General features: G+C 40.2%; 1 protein-coding gene across 6 annotated transcripts in view; it reads left to right on the forward strand.

The window, feature by feature from the left end:
• CEP128 (centrosomal protein 128) overlaps positions 1-22385 on the forward strand; it is a 199907-nt gene that overhangs the window by 47199 nt on the left and 130323 nt on the right. For 5 of the 6 annotated variants that reach the window (XM_079988650.1, XM_079988651.1, XM_079988647.1 and 2 more), the window contains exons 13-15: positions 10587-10937; positions 14420-15070; positions 17634-17798. In XM_079988650.1, the coding sequence (XP_079844776.1) occupies positions 10587-10937; positions 14420-15070; positions 17634-17798 (1167 nt within the window). The remainder of the gene's footprint in view (positions 1-10586; positions 10938-14419; positions 15071-17633; positions 17799-22385) is intronic. The other variant, XM_079988652.1, reaches the window with a different exon arrangement.

Consider the following 22385-nt stretch of genomic DNA (forward strand, 5'->3'; position numbering starts at 1 on the left):
TCCTAATCTGTGCGCATGCCTGCATAGTGGGATGAAGAATCTTCCAGCTGCACTCATGGCTTTTATGCCGGACTCTCAAGATGTTTTTGCCAGCCAGCACAGCTGTGTCATATTCAGCCTTTCTCTGTCTTGCAGGCACCTGGTATTAAGAGCATAATTTGAAAGCAATCAAAGAGATTGTTGAATGCTGTGTGTTCACCTTTAAACCATAGTTGAGTTTAACTGTGGTTTAGAGTGACATGCGAACCACGCCATTAAGTTTGAGCCATTGGGAGGCCAGCTCTGTCATGCCTTGCCAGTCATCGCAGCAGTAGTGATGGTAGTTGCTTCATTGAATCATGTTACAATAGTAGTACTGCTTTGATTGTATAACTGTGGTTTTACCACAGTATTGCTGTCTGCGTCTCCTACACACAGATCTTGTTAATGATAATATTTAGTAAGAGGGTGATTTTGAGGATGCATCCTCCTTTTCTTAACCAGTGACTAAGATGTGGGTGACAGCAGTCACGAAGTTAAAAGATGCCTGCTTCTTGGGAGAAAAGCGATGACAAACTTAGACATCATCTTAAAAAGGAGAGACATCACCTTGCCGACATATAGTTAAAGCTATGGTTTTCCCAGTAGTGATGTGTAGAAGTGAGAGCTGGACCATAAAGAAGGCTGATCGCCGAAGAATTGATGCTTTTGAATTATGGTGCTGGAGGAGACTCTTGAGAGTCCCATGGACTACAAGAAGATCAAACCTATCCATTCTTAAGGAAATCAGATCCTGAAGCTGAGACTCCAATACTTTGGCCACCACATGAGAAAAGAAGACTCCCTGGAAAAGAGCCTGATGTTGGGAAAGATTGAGGGCACAAGGAGAAGGGGACGACAGAGGACGAGATGGTTGGACAGTGTTCTTGAAGCTACCAGCATGAGTTTGACCAAACTGTGGGAGGCAGTGGAAGACAGGAGTGCCTGGCGTGCTCTGGTCCATGGGGTCACGAAGAGTTGGACACAACTGAACGACTAAACAACAACAAGATGTAGATGGAGAGGAAAGCCCTGGAGGAGTCCTATAAATTTGGCTTTGTGCAAAACACTGATAGTTATGCCTTGAATGTTAAAACTATGACCGGGGAGACCCAAGTTCAGATTCCTCCTCAACCATGAATCTCAGTAGGTGACCACTCAGTTTAACCAGCCTCTGCAGTGTTGTGAGAATAAAATTGTATGAAATAAATTTGTACATTCGGATCTGTGGTGAAAGCTGCTATTTGTGCAGGCACGTAGGAATGCCCAGAGGTGAGATTTTCATGCCATAATGTACTGTGCCTCATGGATTTTACTTCAGATTGGCTATATTTTTAGCTGCAGTCTGACAAACAGCATAATAGGGAACTATATATATATTTAATTTGGTAATGAAAGAGTAACCATCAAAGTTCTAGTCTCTTTTCATAATTTGAAAAGCAGTTCACAGTGCAGCAACAGTCAAATATTGTAATAAAAGTTAAAATTTCATTAGGGAAATGAGGACACAATGTAACACATTTAAATTTATTGGCTGAGTAAATCTGAAATTAGAATGTCCCAAGACAGGTTGACCACTTACTGTGTGAAATACCTATAGTATAATTTAGAATGGACTTAATAGACTTCAAATGAAGTTATAGAAGATGCTGGGGTTAATTTTAGTAACTGCATCCTCTCTGCATACACTAGTCATTTGTCAGATGTAAGGGCTTATCTGGTTTGTGTTTTAACTTGATTTTTGATTACTTGAATAGATATTTAGGGAAAGTACAGTAAGCACATTTGGTTAGATCCAGAGAAACGGGATTGTCACTTCCTATATCATCTTGCCCGTACTTTGGGATCTTTGGAGGAGACTCTTATTTGCAGTCCTGGACTGCCAGTCCATCATTGGGTGACATGTGTTATGGACTGACGTGAGACAGTGCCTTATTGAATGCCCCCTGCTTAGAAGTGTGGCTCCTGAACGAGGAAGGTCTTTAGGAGGTGCTGAAAAGACAACAGGGGCGGCGCCTAATGTTAAAGGCTAGGTGCTACCACACAAAGGCCCGGTTCCTGTATTGTAAGGAACGGACCTTCTGATAAGATGGCATCCATATGAGGCCCTCTCCTGCAGAGTGCAGTGATGGATTGGGTGCATAAGGGGTGAGGCAATCTTTTCAGTATCCTGGTCCCAAGCTGTATAGCACTCCAGTACCAACATCTTGAACTTAGCGTGGTAGTTCAAGACTGCATCCTTAAGTGCTAAATTATTAGTAGGCTCTCCCATGACGGGAAAAGTTGCTGCACTCTTGCCCTGCCAGAAGGAAATAGGATGGCTGCATCTTTATTGGGTAAGCATCATATCACAGTGGTAGGGCACATGCACCCTATCCTCTTTAGTTAAAGTAGACCCTTGCCTGAGACCTTAAAGAGCCCCATCACTTGTAGAGCAGTACCAAACCAGGTGGGCAAAGGTCTAATTTAAGACTAGGTGTTCCTATGTATTACAGTATCTTTCCTTCAAAGCGGTTGCACTGTTTTGTTTCATGTCAGCTGCTTTGAGCTATTAGATAAAGCGGGAGTATAAAAAGAGAGCCCTGCTGAGTCTGCCTAAAGGCCTATTTAGTCCAACATCCTGCTTCCCACAGGGGCCAACCAGATGCTTATTGGAAGCCCACAAGCAAGACATGGAGGCAACTGTCCTTTCCTGCACCGTTGTTTTCCCAGCAAATGATATTCAGGGGTATAAACGGGATAAAAATACATTTTAAAAAACTGCTATTCAGAAAATGATTACTTTTGCCTATAAAATCTATTCCAATTATGTTAGGCTTAAGATTGTGTTGACAGTTTTGCTGTGAAAACTGCCATACATGTGTGTGGCAGCGTTGGGTTGGCATGTAAGAATCTGTTTTTCAGCCTTAAAACCTTTTAGTTTTGGAATAGAATATGAATTTTCTTAACCTTAAAATACTTTTTAACAATTTAAAACCTTTTTTGGAATTGGAATACAAACAGCAGTAATTAGTGGATTGTGTTGCTTTTGGGGGTAACTGCAGGCACCAGATATATTTCCAACAACATTGCTGAATATTCCAGCCCTGTGGTTTGTATATTGTATGATAAGTTGTCCAGAAACACAAAACCGGACTGAATTCATTTGGAAAAAAACATCCCAGGGAAGAAAAACATAGTATTCTAAATTTTACAGCTGAAGTTATTGGATTCTAAATATGCATTTTATTGGTTAGTTGCCATCAAACACTTAAAATGATATTGAATAAATCAGAGATGGTGAAGTCGGCAGCAAACATGAGCATGCCAGTTACAGCAATAGAAGTCAATTTTAGGTATAACAGGCCCTTTGGGATGCATAACGCCTAACATAGGACAGATTTCAGCACCTATAATTATTTCTACACTGGGCTCTATGGAGCAGTCAACAGAGGGCTGAAAATGAATCATGGTAGGGCTGGATTTGGTTGGGGTGAAGCACTAGGGTTGATTCCATAGGCATGCCTTGACAGATTTAGGAAGCAAGACGTACAGGAGAGTCGGGGTCCAAGGCAAGGAATCTGGGCAAAGGAGGCTGGCTGGAATGGGGCAAGGGCTGTCATGCGGTCCAGGATGATGGAAGGTTGAAAGGAAGCTGTTGAGCAGGAAGACCAAAGCGTAGGTAGTATGGCTGACCATCAGATAATTAGAAAGCCATACAGCTAAGGCCAAAGGCTGGTTGTTGCCCTGGCAAAGATCCAGCATTTGTAGCTTTGTCAGGTCTGGAGGAGCCAATGGACTACCAGGAAGGTGGAAACCTGTTAAGACAATTCTGTTCCTTGTTCTTCATCTCTGCAGTCTTCAGGGTGTAACCACAGAGGGCACCAGTGCACAAACCAGGAAACACCAGTCCCAGCTGATGCTGACATGCATGTTTCTTGTTATCCAGTGTGGTTTCTAAGGTATTCTATTTGTAACCCAATAGCCGCACCACACTGTGTATGTGTGTTTCCGCAGTTCCCGCACTGCCTCGAAAGCTGCTCCAGAGCCTTCCTCCAAGGCCTTCACTCCAAGCTGATATCCCTGCAACAGGAGTACTACCCCGAGGGAAGATGTGCAAGCCACAACTATGCATTCAAGCCTTGTGAGATCTATGGGCTTGAGCACATTTGGTATTCTACTATGGCCCATAGCAACCAATGCCTCTGCATAGTGCCAAAAATTAATACTGAAGAAAGGTAGTTCTTCCATGATAAATTGCTCTGAGTATAAAGAGGAGTATAAAGAGGGGAAGTTCTACTACTGTGCTAAAAGCCCTCAAGTATAAACTTCTTACTTAATAATAAGCAAAGCAAGGAAGATTTATTTCTCCTTATTAGCTCTGTTTAGTTTCAGAATTGCAAAATATATGAGTACATGTTTTGCATATATATTTTATCTGTGTAGATCAGGTCTGTCCTGCTACCAATCAGTTGTATAGTTGGTGACTAGGAATTAATTATGTACCCGTGTATTTTAAAGCAAATATTCTAATTAAAAGTTTGATCAGGGGTGGGGAGTAGAAAATATTAACTGCTGATGATATACTGCTCAGTTTTTTTTTAACATGATAATTTATCTTAATATTTTCTCTGCTTTGCCTAAGCTTAGAATCTTGCTTCATTAACTACTACATGGAAACTACAGTGGTAGGTACAAGACCTTTTCTCATAGGCTTTGTGGAGAAATAATTACTTTTAATGACCCAGAAAGGCTGAAGATGCCATTATTTAGGATAGGGATTTTATCATTGGAAGGGAAACAATTACAGCTGTTGTAAGGAAAATAATCTAGCACTGAAGTTTGAAGGTGAGACATTTTAACAAAATTTATGGAAGACTAAATGTAATGATTTCGGATGGTTTTTGTCTGTATCCTCTCACACTTGTCAGGTTCAGAATTTGAATCTATAGCCCTTGGAGATTATGTTTAATTAATACAAATCTTCCATTGGAATTGAACTCATCAGAGCGTATAAAACATCACTTATTAGGTAGCTGAGCAAGAAAGGTTATCTATAACGCCTGAAGGTCTAAAAGAAAGGATATGATGCCTCCAACACATTAGAAAATGTCTATTTTTTTTTTTAAAAAAAACAGTTTAAACTGATGACCGTAGTGCCAACACTCTTTGTTTCCATTTGTGTATAACGTTCTTTAATGGCTAGGGCTGAAATTGTTCAAGTCTCCTGCCAGCTGAAAAGCTTGAATCCACAAGAAGGCCCTTAAAACATTAAAAGATTACTTTGAGATCAACAGGAAAACAGATGTGGAAAAAAGAATAATTTGGGACGCAAGTAAAGCCGTGATGCGAGGTTTCCTGATTCAACAAAATTCTATTAGGAGGAAGCAACAAAATGAGAAGAAAGAAAAAATCTTAGAAAAAATAAAAGAAGGAGAGAAGAAGTTGAGGTCTAAACCAAAATCCCATGAGATTTTGAGAGAAATAAAGTTCTATCAGATGCAGTATATGGAGCTTATGAACCAACAAATAGAATGGAAGATAAGGCAAATGAGACAAAGAACTTTTGAATCAGCAGATAAATGTGGGAAACTTCTGTCATGGCAATTGAAAAAAAGGCAGAAAATGAACACTGTAACAAGTTTAGAAATGGAAGGAAAAATTATCCATAAATCCAATGAGATCAACAATTGTTTTCAAAGCTTCTTTAAGAAATTGTATGCACAAGGGCCAATCAACGAGCAAGAAATAGAAGAATTCATCAGAAAATATGGTTTACCAAAAATCTCAGAACAAAGTAAAAGGATCTTAAATGAAGAAATAACAGAACAAGAAATAGAGGGTGCCATTCAAAATATGAAATTGGGAAAATCACCAGGACCAGATGGCCTAACGGCCAAATACTACAAAATGTTGAAAGAATGGCTGACACAACCATTGAAGGAAGTTTGCAATGAAATTTTGAAGGGGAAAAAGGCACCTGAATCGTGGAAAGAGGCTTTCATTTCACTTATACCGAAAACAGAGACTGAGAAGAACCAGGTTAAAAACTACCGCCCTATATCTTTACTCAATGTGGATTACAAAATTTTTGCAGACATTTTGGCAAAAAGATTGAAAAGAGTTTTAGCAGAAGAGATTCATAAGGACCAAACAGGCTTTCTCCCAGGCAGACATATGTCAGACAATGTGAGAAACATTATAGATATTTTGGAGCTGTTGGACGTTGACATTAACAGGAAAGCAGTTTTGATCTTTGTGGATGCAGAGAAAGCCTTTGACAACATTTGTTGGACTTTCATGAAAAAGAATCTCCAAGGGATGGGGGTAGGCCAAGGTTTTGAAAACGGTATAGGTGCAATATATTCTCAACAAAAGGCTAAATTAATTGTAAATAATGTGGTAACAGAAGAAATACCCATAGAAAAAGGTACACGACAGGGTTGCCCAATATCCCCTTTGCTTTTTATATCAGTCCTGGAGGTATTGTTAAACATGATTAGAAAGGACCAGTTGGTTAAAGGAGTTCAGGTCGGAGTTAGACATTATAAATTAAGAGCATTCGCAGATGATCTAGTATTGACTTTGCAACAGCCAGACACTAGTACTAAAAGAGTATTAGAATTAATTGATATATTTGGTCGAGTAGCAGGTTTTAAATTGAATAGACAAAAAACGAAAGTGTTGGAAAAAAATTTAACAACGGAAGAAAGAGAGAGCTTTCAGAATGAAACAGGCTTGGAAATAACAAAAAGGGTAAAATACCTGGGGGTAAATTTAACATCCAAGAATGTGAACTTATTTAAGGACAATTATGAAAAATGCTGGTCAGAAGTTAAAAAGGATTTGGAAATATGGTCAAGGTTGAAACTTTCCTTGTTAGGCCGAATTGCTACTATTAAGATGAATGTATTGCCTAGAATGTTGTTTTTATTCCAGACGCTGCAGATTGTGGACAGGATGGAGTGTTTCAAGAAGTGGCAGAAAGATATATCAAAATTTGTCTGGCAGGGCAAAAAGCCCAGAATTAAATTTAAGATTTTAACTGACGCAAAGGATAGAGGGGGGTTTGCCCTGCCGGACTTAAGACTTTATTATGAATCAGCAACTTTCTGCTGGTTGAAACACTGGCTACTTCTTGAGAACACTGACATTTTGGATCTGGAAGGGTATGACAATAGTTTTGGCTGGCATGCATACTTATGGTACGACAAGGCAAAGGTGTATAAAAGCTTTAAAAACCATATTGTAAGGAAAGCATTGTATAACGTTTGGACTAGATACAAAGATTTGTTGGAAAGTAAAACCCCTAGGTGGGTGTCACCAATGGAAGCTAGGGAAGTAAAAAAGCTTAATATGGATTCTAAATGGCCAAAATATCATGAGATTTTAGAATACGATGGTGAAAGGGTGAAACTTCAGAGTTATGAGAAATTAAAGCCTAAGGTTCGAGATTGGTTGCATTACCATCAGATAAATGAGACGTTTAAACAGGACAGGAAAATAGGATTTCAGAAAGAGAAGTCAAAATTAGAAACAGAATTGTTGGAATCCAATACTAAGAACTTATCAAAAATGTATAACTTGCTGTTAAAATGGAATACACAGGATGAAACGGTGAAATCAGCTATGATTAAATGGGCACAAGATATCGGTCATGATATTATGTTTGCTGACTGGGAACAGTTATGGACCACCGGTATTAAATTTACTGCATGTAATGCTTTAAAAGAAAATATTATGAAAATGATCTACCGGTGGTACATGACCCCAGTCAAGCTTGCAAAAATTTATCATTTGCCTAATAATAAGTGTTGGAAATGTAATGAGACTGAAGGTACTTTCTACCACCTTTGGTGGACCTGCCCAAAGGTTAAAGCTTTCTGGGAAATGATCTATAATGAAATTAAGAAGGTCCTTAAGTGGACTTTTCCTAAGAAACCAGAGGCTTTCCTCTTGGGCATGGTGGGCCAAGTGGTGTTAAGGAAGGATAGGACTTTCTTTATGTATGCCACTACAGCAGCAAGAATTTTACTGGCAAAGTATTGGAAGACGCAAGAACTACCTACTCTGGAAGAATGGCAAACAAAGGTGATTGACTTTATGGGCCTGGCCGAGATGACGGGCAGAATCCGGGACCAGGGGAAAGAGACAGTGGAAGAGGACTGGAAGAATTTCAAAATATATCTTAAAAATAATTGCAAAATTGAGGAATGTTAAGATGTCAGGGGGTAAGAAGTAAAGAATTGCAGCAGTAAACAAAAAAACTTAAGAAACTTTTACGAAAGGGAACTAAGACAATGGACTTAAGGGTTGCTAAAGAATTATTAAACAAGGATGCAGGGATGGGGAGGTATGGGGAAGTCAAAGAAGGAAGGGTATGAACCGATGAGCATGAAGTTATATTGTCTTATACTGTTCTTTATTATATGTGTGGAAAATTAATAAAAATTATTATAAAAAAAAAAAAGAAAGAAAAGCTTGAATATATTTTGCGAGAAAAGGCAAAGAACAAAACTTAGCTTAAAAAATGGTTAACTATGAATAATTTGTTGGGAAGATTTGGCAGCGGTCCTGTAGCGGTGGTGTTCCAAACCGTGTTGAACCTGACAAGGGTCTTTTCGGTGGGAAGATAAATAATGGCAGAACAATCCCCAGTGATAACTCAATATTTTGTGAGTTGGTCCTAATGAAAGGCATTACCTGACAGTAGATTTTGAGTTTCCCCCCCGTTATGGACCAACATGGCTTGTTTTTGCTTTTTGAGTGCTTTGAGTGTTTGCCTCCCACTGCCATGCTCTGCTTTGGAGAGTGATTGGTGTGGTCTTGGCCATGCTTTCCATTAGCATGGCCCGAGATGCTTAACCAGCAGGCCACATGAACTCTGTGGCCCTCCTAGAGCAGAGGTTCCCAAACTGTGGTCCGTGGACTACCCATAATCTGCACACTTCATTCAGGTGGTCAGCAGCATGCCCATATTAAATATTCATGCTGATACTTAATTGCATTTTTATTGATTCTTTTTATTTCTTATATTGCATTTTGTTGTATTGCAATTTGAATTTTATGCAATGCGGTTTGTAGTGCAGTAAAATGCAATAGAAAAAGAAGAAGAAACAATCAATAAAACACAATGGAAAAATCATACAACATCTAGCGGAGCGCATTGCCATTGCTACAACAGGAAGAAAAGTCATGAAGTGGTATGCCAAGACAGTCAGCAATTTTCAAGGGGTCCGTGGGGTGGGGTGGGGGTGGGGAGTTTTCAAACCACTGTCCTAGTACCTTTACAGAATGGTCTGCAATATGCGGAGGGTTCTTTGGCAAAGATGTGTGTGTTCCCTGACAGTAAAATAAAAATGGATGTGGAAAGAGTGGTGATATAAAAGGATTTAAAATCTACAGTTCCATAGAACAAGGACATATCATTTGGCAGGACATAATTTTTCACATTGGGTATATGTGTGCCTTCTGCTCTTCTTGTGTATGTGTGCTTACTGGTCTTGTGGGACAGTGGAGACATCTGTTTTGAAAGTTGGCTGTAAAGCTTGCTGCCATCGTTTCATGGGTGAGAACATAGGGCAGTTCAAATCCATTATTTCATTGGCAGTAGCAAGGAAGTGTCTCTTGAAAGGCACAGCTGTGGGAAGCTGGAAAATGGTTGCTGTTGCTCTCCTTGCATTTGAAGGCTTTTGATTCTGGAGTAACAACTCCCTCGTGAAATTACCAAACTACAGTCCAACAGAATTTTTATTTCTGTCTCCTGTGGTTTGAATTGAGGTTAAAGGGATTTTTTTGTACTACATATATTAATTAGCTTACCAGTGTTGGCATGTCGTCGTCAAATTAAATTTCTGTCTTCTCTTCCTCCCAAAGGAGCCCAGGGGCCCAAAAGTTAAAACAATACATTTTGTATAATTTACCAACACTGTCTTGTCAATTGTCAGTATTTTTAGGATATGTAAGAACGTTGTATTTTGTTTGTGTATTGTTTTTGGTGATTGCTGCATTTTGTACTTTGTACCTTCTTTGTGAGGCATCTTCTCCCAAAAAGTGGGATACAAATTTATCAACTGATAATTAGTCACTGTACCTGTTTTGTTTTACAAAATTATCACCGTCTGCTCCTCTCTCTCTCTCTCTCTCTCTCTCTCTCTCTCTGCAATTCGGGTCCTTGTAACTTCATTCCTCTCTCTGTCCCACCCCCCAACACATACTCTATATGTGATTCTATATGCTTGCCAACTTAGTATGACACTTTGTTCTTCTCATGATAATTGAACTCTAGTCTGCAAAAACTTAATCTGGGAATGGGGAACCTGTGACCTTCCCAGATGTTCCTGAACTCCAACTCCCTTCAGCCTAACCTGGCATGAGCAATGGTCAGGGTTGATATAAGGTTGTAGTCCAGCAACATCTTGACGGCATAGATTCCCCCACCTCTGGCTTGCGCCATAAAAAAATTGCTAGTACCTCAAGTCTTGCTGCCACAGGCAAACATGGCTGCCCCTCTGGAAATTGTTAAATGTGCATGTATGTCTCTGTTCCCCAAGAAAAAAAATGTGTTAATATATTGTGATGATTTCTAGGTTTTAACCTCCGACTTGGAAAAGAGGGAGACCCAGCAGCAAAGGATGCTGAGCCAGCTGAAGGAGATACAGAGCAGCTACAAGATCTGTGAAAATGAGTGCAGAGCTGCAGAACTCCAAGTTAGTGAGCTGGCTCAGCAACTGGAAGAGTCGACTAAGGAGGCAGAGAGGTACCTAGCTGAATTCAGACAATCTGAAGTACTCAGGCTAGAGAATGAGAAGAAGAGGGAGGAGTTAAAACTGAAAGCTCAGGAAACTATTAGACATTGGAAGCTAAAGTGTAAGAAACTGGAACATGAAAGAGAGAAGCAGACTCAACTTCACAACCAGCTGATGGAGAAGAACAATCTGGTATGGGATTTTTTTCCTTTCAGTTATTTCATTTTTTCTTGAAGCCAACCATTCTGGGAACTACTTTCCCCCAGTGAATTTTTAGACTCTTGAAAATAAGTAGGTATAATATATCACACTGTAAGAAAAACCAGATTCCGTTAGTGGTGGGCTTTATGGAGGAGGAGGGAGAAGAGATGACTTTCAGTAGTCAGATATATGTAGCTTGTAATTAATACAATGGACCTTTTGATCTGATCCATCTTACTGGAACATCTTCACAAGTGAGATGGAAATAGTGTCATCCTGTTGTGGTTGGCATGACATCAACATTTTTAATAGAAAATTTGGTGCCTGATCAAATTTTTGACCTTTGTAATGTAAGCTTACAAATGATCAGATCTGACTTTGATATAGTGACTTCTAGAAATGTAAGGCATAAAACAGAAATTCTATAAATGTAAGGCAAAAAATCACACCTGATTTTTAAAAAGAAATTTGCCCAGTTTTAGTTGTCCAAATAAAGTATTCAGTCTTTGGTCTTGGTTCCTTTAAAGCAGGGGAGGGAGGATGTTACCAGCCTTTGGGCTACATTTCATTGTGGACAGATTTTGAGGACTTGCGTCCCAGTGTTAAGTGGCACCAGAGGCAACAGTAGGCATGCCCAGAGGGACATGACCAAAGTATGTGGAGAAACAGATGTGACTTTTCCCTTTTGTACAGCAGGCTATATTCCAGCCATGTAAAAGTCAGAGGTTTCTACAACCCACCATCCAGGTTACTACAATTCAGGATATATTCCAGCCAGGCAAAAGCAATCAAAGAGGGTGTGGAGTAGAGCTGGTAAGAGGTGCAATCTTTGGAGGAATGCATTCGCTCCCTGGGTCTGCAGATCCTTCCCCCTGCTTGAAAGTGTTGCTCTATGACCATGCATGGCAAATAGCCAGCATGCTGCTGCAAGGTGTGGACAGATATGTGTACAGTACTCAAACCATTCACACTCTCTGCTCATGTAACTTGGAAACCAAATTGGTGTTAGATCCCTAGTCGCAGGTATATGGATGTTTGGAGTTGTGTATACTCAGTTGTATCTCTGCTACACTTTGGTCCATTCCAGAATCCAGCAGGGCTCTTCTTAAAGGTCTAATAATACCATGTTTTCAACAGTGGCAAGCCCAATGCTTCCAGGAATCCCTCAAGCCCCTTTGTGTATTTGCTTCAGGAAATGGGGATGTATGCACTGCAAGCATTTTGCCAGATAAAGTGTGGAACTTTGCTAATAGTAGTTATTTGAACTGACAGATAAGGGTTTCTCACTCATCTGACTAATAAGGTTTTAGAGAATAAGTTGACAGTTCTCAAAGGCTTTGATTTGCTTCTTCAAAACAGTAAGAGCACAGCTTTTACAGTGGCAAAACAGCATTTCCAGGTCTTTTTCTCCTTCTCAGAACAGTGAATTCAAATGTTATAACTGGGCTTGTTTGGGAATCCCCTTTTCTTGTTTCATTGTGTTTGATTAACAGTCCAAGGTGGCTGTGCTTACAGGCTAAGAGCTCTGCGATAATACTTTTCTCTTTTGTACAGCAGGCTATATTTTTTTTGGAAAAAAAATTTTTTTTTGGGGGGGGGGGGGTAATCTGCTGAAAAGCTAGCATTTAAAATAGCAATGAACATTTCAATTAAATGTTCTTGAATGATGTCCAGAGGCAGTAGTAACGTCCGAAGGCTGAAAGAGGAAGCACAATTTTTGATGTGATAATACACGTGGGAGGAAAATTAGCAGTGTGAAAAATAGTAGATTAGTCCTTCCACCCTCAAGGTAAAAACATAAAAGGAGGATAGTTGCGGCAGATGGCCATTGGGAGACTGGAGATTCTAAGCAATAATTAAACATTTCACTGCAATTTGAAAATAAGCAACCAACATACGAGATACAGTTTTGACAGGGAAAGGCTGTTTTGTGTCCCCAAGAGGCTCAGGCCAAGTCTGACAAGTAGGTGGACTTCATTGCATCTCTGCTTTATAATTACTCAGTCACTTCTTTTATACCCAGTCAAAGCACTTTCCCTTTGCTGGGATTTAAAAGCTGCCTGTCTAAGGTACAGAGAAAACCTGTAACCTGAAATAACTGAGACTTCTGAGAGGGAAGGGTCTATCTAGAATAACGACAGTGATTGTAACTACAGTGGGGGGAATCAGTTGAATTGCAGGAATGTTAAGGATTGGAGAGAAAGGCAGTGGCAGGAAAGAAGGTTGGAGAGACAGAAGTGAGCCTTTGACTTCAACCCAAGTTTAAGCAGCGGCCTGTAATGCAAAGTGTTGCGAAGGAGTGGGTTCAAAGGAGGAATAAAATATTTATGCATTTAAATGTAATATTGCTTTATCTGTTTGTCATAATATTAAAAGTGGTAAACAATAGTTAAAGGAATAAAATCAACCTTAAAAACCATCAGAACAGGTTGTATTTTGTTCTGCTATTACTCTTCCTAATGGATTTTATGATCATTTACTGTTCTTTACTTTGGGTGACTTCTGACAGCAAGGCACCACATAACTCTCTCAAAATCAGTAAAGTAAGCAGTAATAAACAAGTAAATACAATTACACAAGCAAAACACCTTTTTTTTTTAAAAAAAAGAAAGAAGCCACACCAGATATGGGTGGTTAAAAATCTGGGCAGTTGCACTGTGTTATATGTATATATTTGCATATGTTTGTATACAAATAGGTTATCTTGAACCATAATATGAATAATGGGGAGTGGATAACTGTACAGCTTTATGTACAGTGCTTATTTTAGGGGTTTATGCCTGCCCTTCAAGTTCCAAGCATGACTTGTAAATGATATCATATAAAAGGGGAGCCATACCCCTCTTTTCATTACCAGCATACCTCTTGGATTCCATACCACTTTATAGTGTTTCTTCTCCTTTTCATAGTTTGGTTGTGACATGCTCCCATTAGTAAAGAGGTTTTCAGACAGTGGCAAAATTCAGCTGCTGCTTAAATTTATGGGAAAGGACACTGGTGTTCTTCTCTTTGTTATGGTGGTCTTCTTTCTCCACAGTGCTGGTCTGGGCCACTTCCCCCCTATGGTATAGGGGGGGGGGAGCCTCAGGCTCCAGGGCCAAGTGTGGCTCCGTAGGACACTGTTCAGCCCCTGTGACTCTTTCCAGGCCACACCCCCTCTTCCAGGCCACACCCCTCATCAGCTCTATTCTGCCCTATAATGCCATTGATGGAGAAATGTGTGAGTGTGTAGAAACCTCAGACTTGTCCATGGCTGGAATATACTTGTTGTACAAAGGTAAGAATCCCCTTTGTTACTCTACCTACTTTTACATCTGGCCCTAGTCTCCACTTACATGTGGCCCCTGCAAGGTTGCCTGTGAAGGGAATGCAGCTTTTGGGCTGATAAAAAATTGTGTCCCTCATGCTGTAGTAGAAGTCCATGTGTCTCTTGATACTTTTTTCTAGTCCTCTACTGCTCTTTTGAATTGCAGGTCCATAAGGAAAGGGATGACTTAAAAAGTCAGCTTTTTTCAGCTATGCATCAGATGGAAAACCTTCAGAAGGAGCTGACTGATGTTCTTGAGAAGAGGGCCAAGCAAGAAGAGGAACTTCACTGCAAAGAAGTGAAGCTCAGAGAAACCAGATCGGTTCAGATGGCTCTTGAACAAGAAATCAGGGATGTCAGAGAATCTGCAGAGAGGCTAGAGGGTGAGCTGCGACAGCAGAGCCTAACGCTGAGCCAGCTAAGAACTGAAAAGCAGCATTTAGAGGAAGAGCTTGCCACCATTAACACGATCCATGAAAAGGACCAGGCAAAGCTGTTAGAGATGCAGGCTGTTATAAAAAACCTGAGTGCAATTCGGGCTGAACTGACCAGCCGCATGGCAGACGACGAGAAATCCAAGAAGGAGATGTGCAAGACCCTGATGGATCTCAAGAAACAGCAGGAGTCTAGCCAGGAAGAAATGGCTACAGTCAGTCAGCAGCTGAAGTTGGAGCGAGATGTCCACCAGCAGGAGCTAGCAGAGCTTCAGTCAGAGTTGCAGCGGGTGAAAACCAAACATGACCAACGTGTCCAAGAGATTATGAAGCTGTTCAGCCAAGAAAAGGAAGAAGCAGCTGGTCACATTGAAAAATTCAAGGTACCTGTAGGCTAGTCAGCTTTGCATATCTCTCCCCACCTTTTGGATAATGTACCTGGGTTTGTGTGGAGGGTAGTGGAAGTGTGAACTGTCCAATTTAAAATTGGCCATTTGCTCCTTGAACATATTTTGCATTCTTGTGAAATATGTAGTCTTGAGCTTTAAAATAAAACAGAAAAAAGGGGGGCAGAAAAGAGAGAGAACCCATTCCAAATAGATGTGGTATGTTGGCCAGTATCAAAGGTTGACTTTGTTTATCCCTGGCCTTCAACAGTCTTCCTACATTCACATCTTCCTTCCTACAAGGTTTTTGTGCTAAGGGGATATAAGAGTTCCTATTTGCATAATTTATTATGCATTTTTAACTACTTTGCATCATTTGTTCTGGTTTGGCTAATCATAGGAAGAGACCAAGATCATTAAAGCCCTGCCCTTGACTTCTGGAAATTTTATCCAGCCACCCCTATTGTTTTTGATATTTCACTAGGTACTGTCTCCCCTTCCTAGAAGCTTGTTTTTTTAAAAATAAAAACAACAACCCACCAACCCCAAAAACACAGATTGAAGCTGATATTCACAGCCAAACCACATTCAATACCACATTCTCTTCTCTTGCAAAACTGGAATACAGACGTAGAATAGACCAGAACATACCAGTTGCCGAACAATTTAATTTTTCCAGTAGTGGTTATACTCCTGGGCATAGAATGACAAACATAAGTGACAGCCCATCCCAAATATATCCTCTACACCACCATAGCTACTTTTTCCATTTTCAATAACAACCAAAGTTATAATAGTCTCTTCAGCCTGCATCTCCTTGTTCTCTGATACTTGCTTTGTTAGTTTTCTCTGTTTCACTAAAATATTTCTTCTCTGTAAAATAATATTGAGTGCACTTGTTAATGGCCAGAGGATGTTGACACCATACGTGCCGCCACATGAAACACTTTCTCTTAAAGGCATTTACTTGACGTCCTTAAGACTCTGGTGCATGTAATAAAATGGTAGATTGGGTGCATAAATAAGTGAATGTGGCACTTGCTTACTCAGCAACCAGTGTGATTTTTAGGGGAACCGGAAGGGAGATTATACATCATGGGGGATGATAAAGACAATTCCCCTTTTCCACTGTATGGACTCCTGGATCTACCCTCTCTCTTACTTTGTAATGTAACCAAAGATCACAGTTACCTGGTTCAGGATACAGATTTGCCTTGGTGATGATGCTGGGATGCACTGAATGAATTGAATGCTGTTTCTCCTAGAGGTCCTCCTAACCACTCAAAATGCAAAATGAGGTTCTGCGTCTGCAGAATGTGCTTTAGTTTATGTCCACCTTTTGTCCAACTCCTGGATTCTAATCACAGCTCCAGGTAACCACCCACAAAGAGTGATTGTTTTAAGGTTCCAGAGAATCATGGACAAGCCCAGAGAAGCTGAAGGACATTGTTGCTTTTTCTTTGGCAGTCTAGTCCTCTGGTCCCAGAGCTATTCATGCTGGGTGAACCCTGTCCACATGGTTCTCTTGATTTGTTTAAAGCTTTACAGGAAAAGGTAACCATGAGGAGGGGGCAGCGCATGAGTCTGGGGTTTGTGGCAACTGTTTTCTGCTCATGCTTTTAGCGCCGAACTGTAGTTTAGCATTTTGCCCAGACCTGGCCAATAGCTTGTGTGATCTCATTCTAGACATTTTTTTAAAGCAATGGCTGAGAGTGGGCATGGAGTAGGTGGCAAATACAAAGTGACATTTTTGTGCAACACAAGAACTATACTGAGGAGCAGCATGTGGTCAAATCTGTTAATGCCGTGCAAAACAATCTGGATCGCTTGCAGAGACTGGGAAGGATATATCTATTGCCAGAAGTCTCTGTTATGTAGTTTGATCCTGTAAGTTGATATTTTAGAGAACAGCATGAACAGAATTAAAACACCAGTTGTCCTGGATTATGTAAACTAACTATTGGATTAATAAATATGGGATTACTGATAGAAAACGTAATTGCCTGCCATTTTATTTATCAATAATAGAATATTAGGTTATTCCAATCTTGTTTTCCAACCTGCTAGTAAGCAAGAACTTTATTTCTTATTTACCTCCTGTTTCTGACATTTCTGCATAGCTCCATCCCTTCTCCTTCATGAGAATGGACATCCTTTGGGGTCTCATCTGCTTTCTTGTCAGTCGTATGTTAGTGTACAGAGTTACTATCAGGTTACTGTAAAGAAAAACTCTTTGGGGCTAATGTGGCAGGGGAAAATGTTGGAGAGACATGGACAGCCATATTTTCAGCTGAAGGGGAAAGACAGAAGTGTCAAAGACAGAACTTAACAGATAGAACAGTCAATACACACGTATATTATATAACAATAAAGCTACCTGATGATAAACAGTTATGGTGCCATTTGATATGTGATGTGGATTTCAAGTAAGAGGCTTCCTTCAGATAAATCTGTATGAAACCCTCCCTCATTAAAATTGTTTCATAAAAGTTTGGCCAAGAAGTTGGGAACTTAAATAAGCATGGTCAACTTAGTTCTTTGTTTTGCTTATTCCCAACAGGCAGAGCTTGTAGAAGAAAGAAATTTGGTAAAAGCTCATCGCCGACAGGTAGAAAAGATGAAAATTGAGTGTGATAAGCTGGTGGAGGAGCTAAGCCAGAAGGAAGAAGAAAATTCAAAATTTAGGCGAAAATACCAGCTGATGAAACAAGAACTGGATGAAAAGGTAGAGTTCAGCTTCTTTAGGCTAGGCTAGGACCCACCTTTTCGCACCCAGTTCTCTGCTTTTTTGCTATACAGTGGTGCCTCGCAAGACGAAATTAATCCGTTCCGTGAGGCTCTTCGTATAGCGGTTTTTTCGTCTTGCGAAGCAAGCCCATTGACAGCTTAGCGGCTTAGCGCTATTAGCGGTTTAGCGGCTTTTAGCAGATCAGCTGATAAGCGGCTTATCAGCGGATCAGCTGATAAGCGGCTTATCAGCGGATCAGCTAATAAGCGGCTTAGCGGCTTAGGAAAAGGGGGGGGAAAGGGGGGGGAACCCGCAGGAACTCGCAAAACATTTCGTTTTGCGAAGCAAGCCCATAGGGAAATTCGTTTTTGCGAAGCGCCTCCAAAACGGAAAACCCTTTCGTCTAGCGGGTTTTCCGTCTTGCGAGGCGTTCGTCTTGCGGGGCACCACTGTATATGTCATCTCTCTCATTTTCCATCTTTTCCATCTCTCTGTCTCTCTATGCCTGATTGTTCTGATTTAGTATTTCTTTTCCCATCTTTATTTTATTTTAAAAAAATTGTGTAAAAATGATGTGCAACAAAATGGTGGCTGTGCCCCTGGCATGATACAGTTTTGGGTCCTGATATGTTAGATGATGTCAATTTGCTGATGAGGAAAACAGCAAATATATATATGTATATGTATGTATGTGTGTGTGTGTGTGTGTATGTGTGTGTGTATATATATATATATATATATATATATATATATTTGCATAAGTAATTTTAGCATGCCATGCAGACATTTCTCAAACATCTAGCAGCTCATACACTTTGAGAAACAGTCTGGAGGAACCAGATTATATGATTTCATTGGCAAAGCTAAGCAGGTTAAGAGGGGCCCTGAATTTAAACTAGTCCAAGCATCGGTACTAAGATCAATTCCCTTATAACCAATTGCTATTTGCAGGTTAGCCCTTATCATCCGGATGATGACATGCTGCATGTCACAGGCAAGGAATTTAAGCTACAAATGCAAACCTCACCAAAACAGCTTGGAAAGCAAGAATAAATAAATGAAATCTACTCCTACTGCTTTAGAACCCAATCCAGAAAACAGGTGATCTGCTGTAGAACTGGAGATGCCTCAGTAATGAACCGGATGAGATCCACTAAACTGAAGCTCAATCTGGGTAATACTGAGGCACTGTCAGTAGGTGATTCCCTAGACTGCATGGGGTTTCACTGCCTCTTAAGGAGCAAGTACATAACTTGGGGTTTTTTATGGATTTGTTGCTGTCACTTGAGGCTCAGGTGGCCCTGGTAGTGCAGATTGGCTTCCACCATCTCTGGCTGGTGGCCCAACTCTGCCACTATTTGGATATGTGAATGATCAAATTTAGCAAATGTGTATTGTTTTCAGTCCCATCACCCCACCCCACCCCGAATGCATATGTTAGAATTTTGTTGGGAACTCTGGAGTATTTTAATATTTTCTCCTTTAATGAATTAATTTTGGGCACAGATTGTTTGTGAACTTCTATCATTCTTGGTGGTGATCATGCTGGTTTGTGGTGTCACATACAGTAATGACACTTTTGGGAGCATGCAATAGCAACACTTTCTCTCCCCCCCCCTTTTTAAAAAAAATTATTTATACTTTTCTGATTTATACATTTCACTGATTTTACAATCATTTTGACATTTCAAAACTTGACTTCCTTCCCCCACTTTCTGCGGTTCCTTAAAATTATTTTTAATATCCAAATTAACTTAATTCGTTCATTTATTCATCTTCTTTAAATATGTATTCTTACGAAACTGCAGGTTATTACTATAGTCCTGCCAATGTTTTTCTCTGTTTACAATTGATCTGTAAATATTCAATAAACCATTTCCATTCTTTTATAAAAAGTTTGTGATCTTGATTTCTTATTCACCATTTCTGTATATTCCACAAGTTTTTGTATCCATTCTTCCTTTGCGGAGACTTCTTTCCATTTTTGGGCAAGTAACATTCTTGCTGCTGCAGTCGCAAACATGAATAAATTTCTGTACATTTTAGGTAGTTCTGTCCCTATAGTTCCCAAGAGAAAAGCGTCTGGGGTTTTTTACGAACGTTATTTTAAACATCCTTTTCATTTCATTATATATCATTTCCCACTAAGCCTTAACTTTACATCAAGACCAGTACATATGATAAAAAGTACCTTCTTTCTCGTTACATTTCCAACACTTATTTGATTGAGATTTCTACATTTTTGCCAGTTTACTCGGTGTTAAATACCATCAATATATCATTTTCATATTGTTTTCTCTTAAACCATAGAGGTAAAGGTAAAGGTACCCCTGCCCGTATGGGCCAGTCGCGACCGACTCTGGGGTTGCGCGCCCATCTCGCTTAAGAGGCTGGGAGCCAGCACTGTCCGAAGACACTTCCGGATCACGTGGCCAGCGTGAAAAAGCTGCTCTGGCGAGCCTGCACCAGCGTAGCACACGGAAACGCCGTTTACCTTCCCGCTATAAAGCGGTACCTATTTATCTACTTGCACTTAATGGTGCTTTTGAACTGCTAGGTGGGCAGGAGCTGGGACCAAACGACGGGAGCTCACCCCGCCGCGGGGATTCGAACCGCTGACCATACGATTGGCAAGTCCTAGGCGCTGAGGTTTTACCCACAGTGCCACCTGCATCCCTTCTTAAACCATAACATGCTGTGAATTTTATATCCATATTCCACAGTCGTTCCCATGCTTCCATGTCTATATAACGACCGATGTCTATTGACCAATGTATCATTGAAGATTTTACTTGCTCATCCTTTGTCTCCCATTCCAATAATATTTTATACATTTTAGACAGCACTTTCACATTACATTCCAACAGGTCTCTTTTGGGGAACACTAACACTTTCTGAGTAATTATTTCCCTCTTGCTACAATGATAGCTTCAACCTCATTTGGATGTGTGGGGGGGATAACTGGAGTTCCCCAAGTTAACCTTGAAGTGAACAAAACCTTTTCAATCCCAATTGAAACTGATCCCATGGAGGGGCAGAATATCTAAAGTTTTGGAAGTACTGGAGTGATCAGAACGCCTTGAACTCTGCACACCAAACAAGCATTTAAAGAAGTCTTTCTGGCTTGCCTTTCTTTGACTTCTCTGTGCATATTAACCTTTTTCTCTAAAAGACTTCAGGTTGCTCCCTATTAAATCTGTTGTGCACTAAAAGCTTTGACACCTTCTTTCTTGTTCATTTGTTTAGTCACCAGGTTTTCGCCTGTTCTTTGTTTTCTTCCAAGCATGTTATCCCTTGTTTTTTGGTGTTTTCCAAGAAAGCTGTGCTTTGCAGAAACATGTGCTTTGTCTGCTTGTAACACCAAACCTCTTTACTCTGCACCAGCACATTCTACTTTAAAACTTCTGGTCATGCTTTTGTTTTTTTGTTTTTGTTTTTTTTCCCGGGCTCCCTCCTCCCGCCCGCCCTTCTGGTCATGCTTTTGAACATGATTCCTTATTAAACATTCCGCAGGAGGTGGCAGGAATAGGCGACAGAATTTAACGGGATCCAAGTATATTAGCAGGACGTGACAAATGAATAATGTGATGTTCCAGTTGAAAGCTTTGAACAAAAAGATTCTGCCCTCTTTTAATAAAATGTAGGTTCATCCTGTAATTTGAAAGACTCAGAGATAGCACCCCAACAGAAGATGCTTATGGTTTTCTGTGTTCTCCAGGCCATTATACAACCAAAAGGTTGCTTAAAGCTTTGGCTTGGAAATAAAGTTGTGCCGGTGCATACCAACCATTTCCGTTCCCAAAGACTGACATGGCCAAGCTGTGTTTGGATTTGCGCTTTCTGATGACAGGCATTCTGATGACTCTTCTTGCTGCATGGACGTAATTAAAGAGAGAACATGAGAGCACGGATTCCGTTTTTACCAAATCAAAATATTTATTTGGGTAAAAAACAAAAAGGGAAAAGAGAGAGAACGAGAGATGATTGGATCCTTACGGTTGTATTCTTTGGATCTGATCTGAGCAGCTGCTCAGGACTAGTTCTTTTATAATGTCAAAGAAAAATCTATTAAATGAGAAAATGTCAAACGAGTGTTCACATTCTGTTTTTCATTTTGTTTGAGAGCTGTTTAACTTTACTTATTAAATGTTGTAGGGGAAAACGTCCCTCACAAGCAATTGGGAGAAACTGAACCATTGACCCCATCCAAAATATGCAAGCGAAAGCCTTTGGGGTTTCTCCCCACATGCATAACAGGGCTGTACTTTTCTAAAACAAACAAGTCAGTCTATAAGAGCAATTGGCAAATATGATTATATGACGTACATGAAATCCCTTTGAGGTCTTCTCTTTTTCCATCCTGCAGCAACATCCGCTTCCATTATAACATTGGGCAGATTTTAGTGTTACATCAGTGTCTAAAATGCAGGAGACGATCAATTATCACAATCCCCATTGCATCTAGTGAATATTAAAAGTGACCATCATGATGATGATCCATAGTCAATGATTTTATTTCTGTATTTGTGTGTGGAATTCAGCTATTCTCCTGTTTGGAGGCTTCCTAAAGGCATTGGGTTGGTC

This window comes from Podarcis cretensis (genome assembly GCF_951804945.1).
Source record: "Podarcis cretensis genome assembly, chromosome: 1".
Taxonomy (NCBI): Eukaryota; Metazoa; Chordata; class Lepidosauria; order Squamata; family Lacertidae; genus Podarcis; species Podarcis cretensis.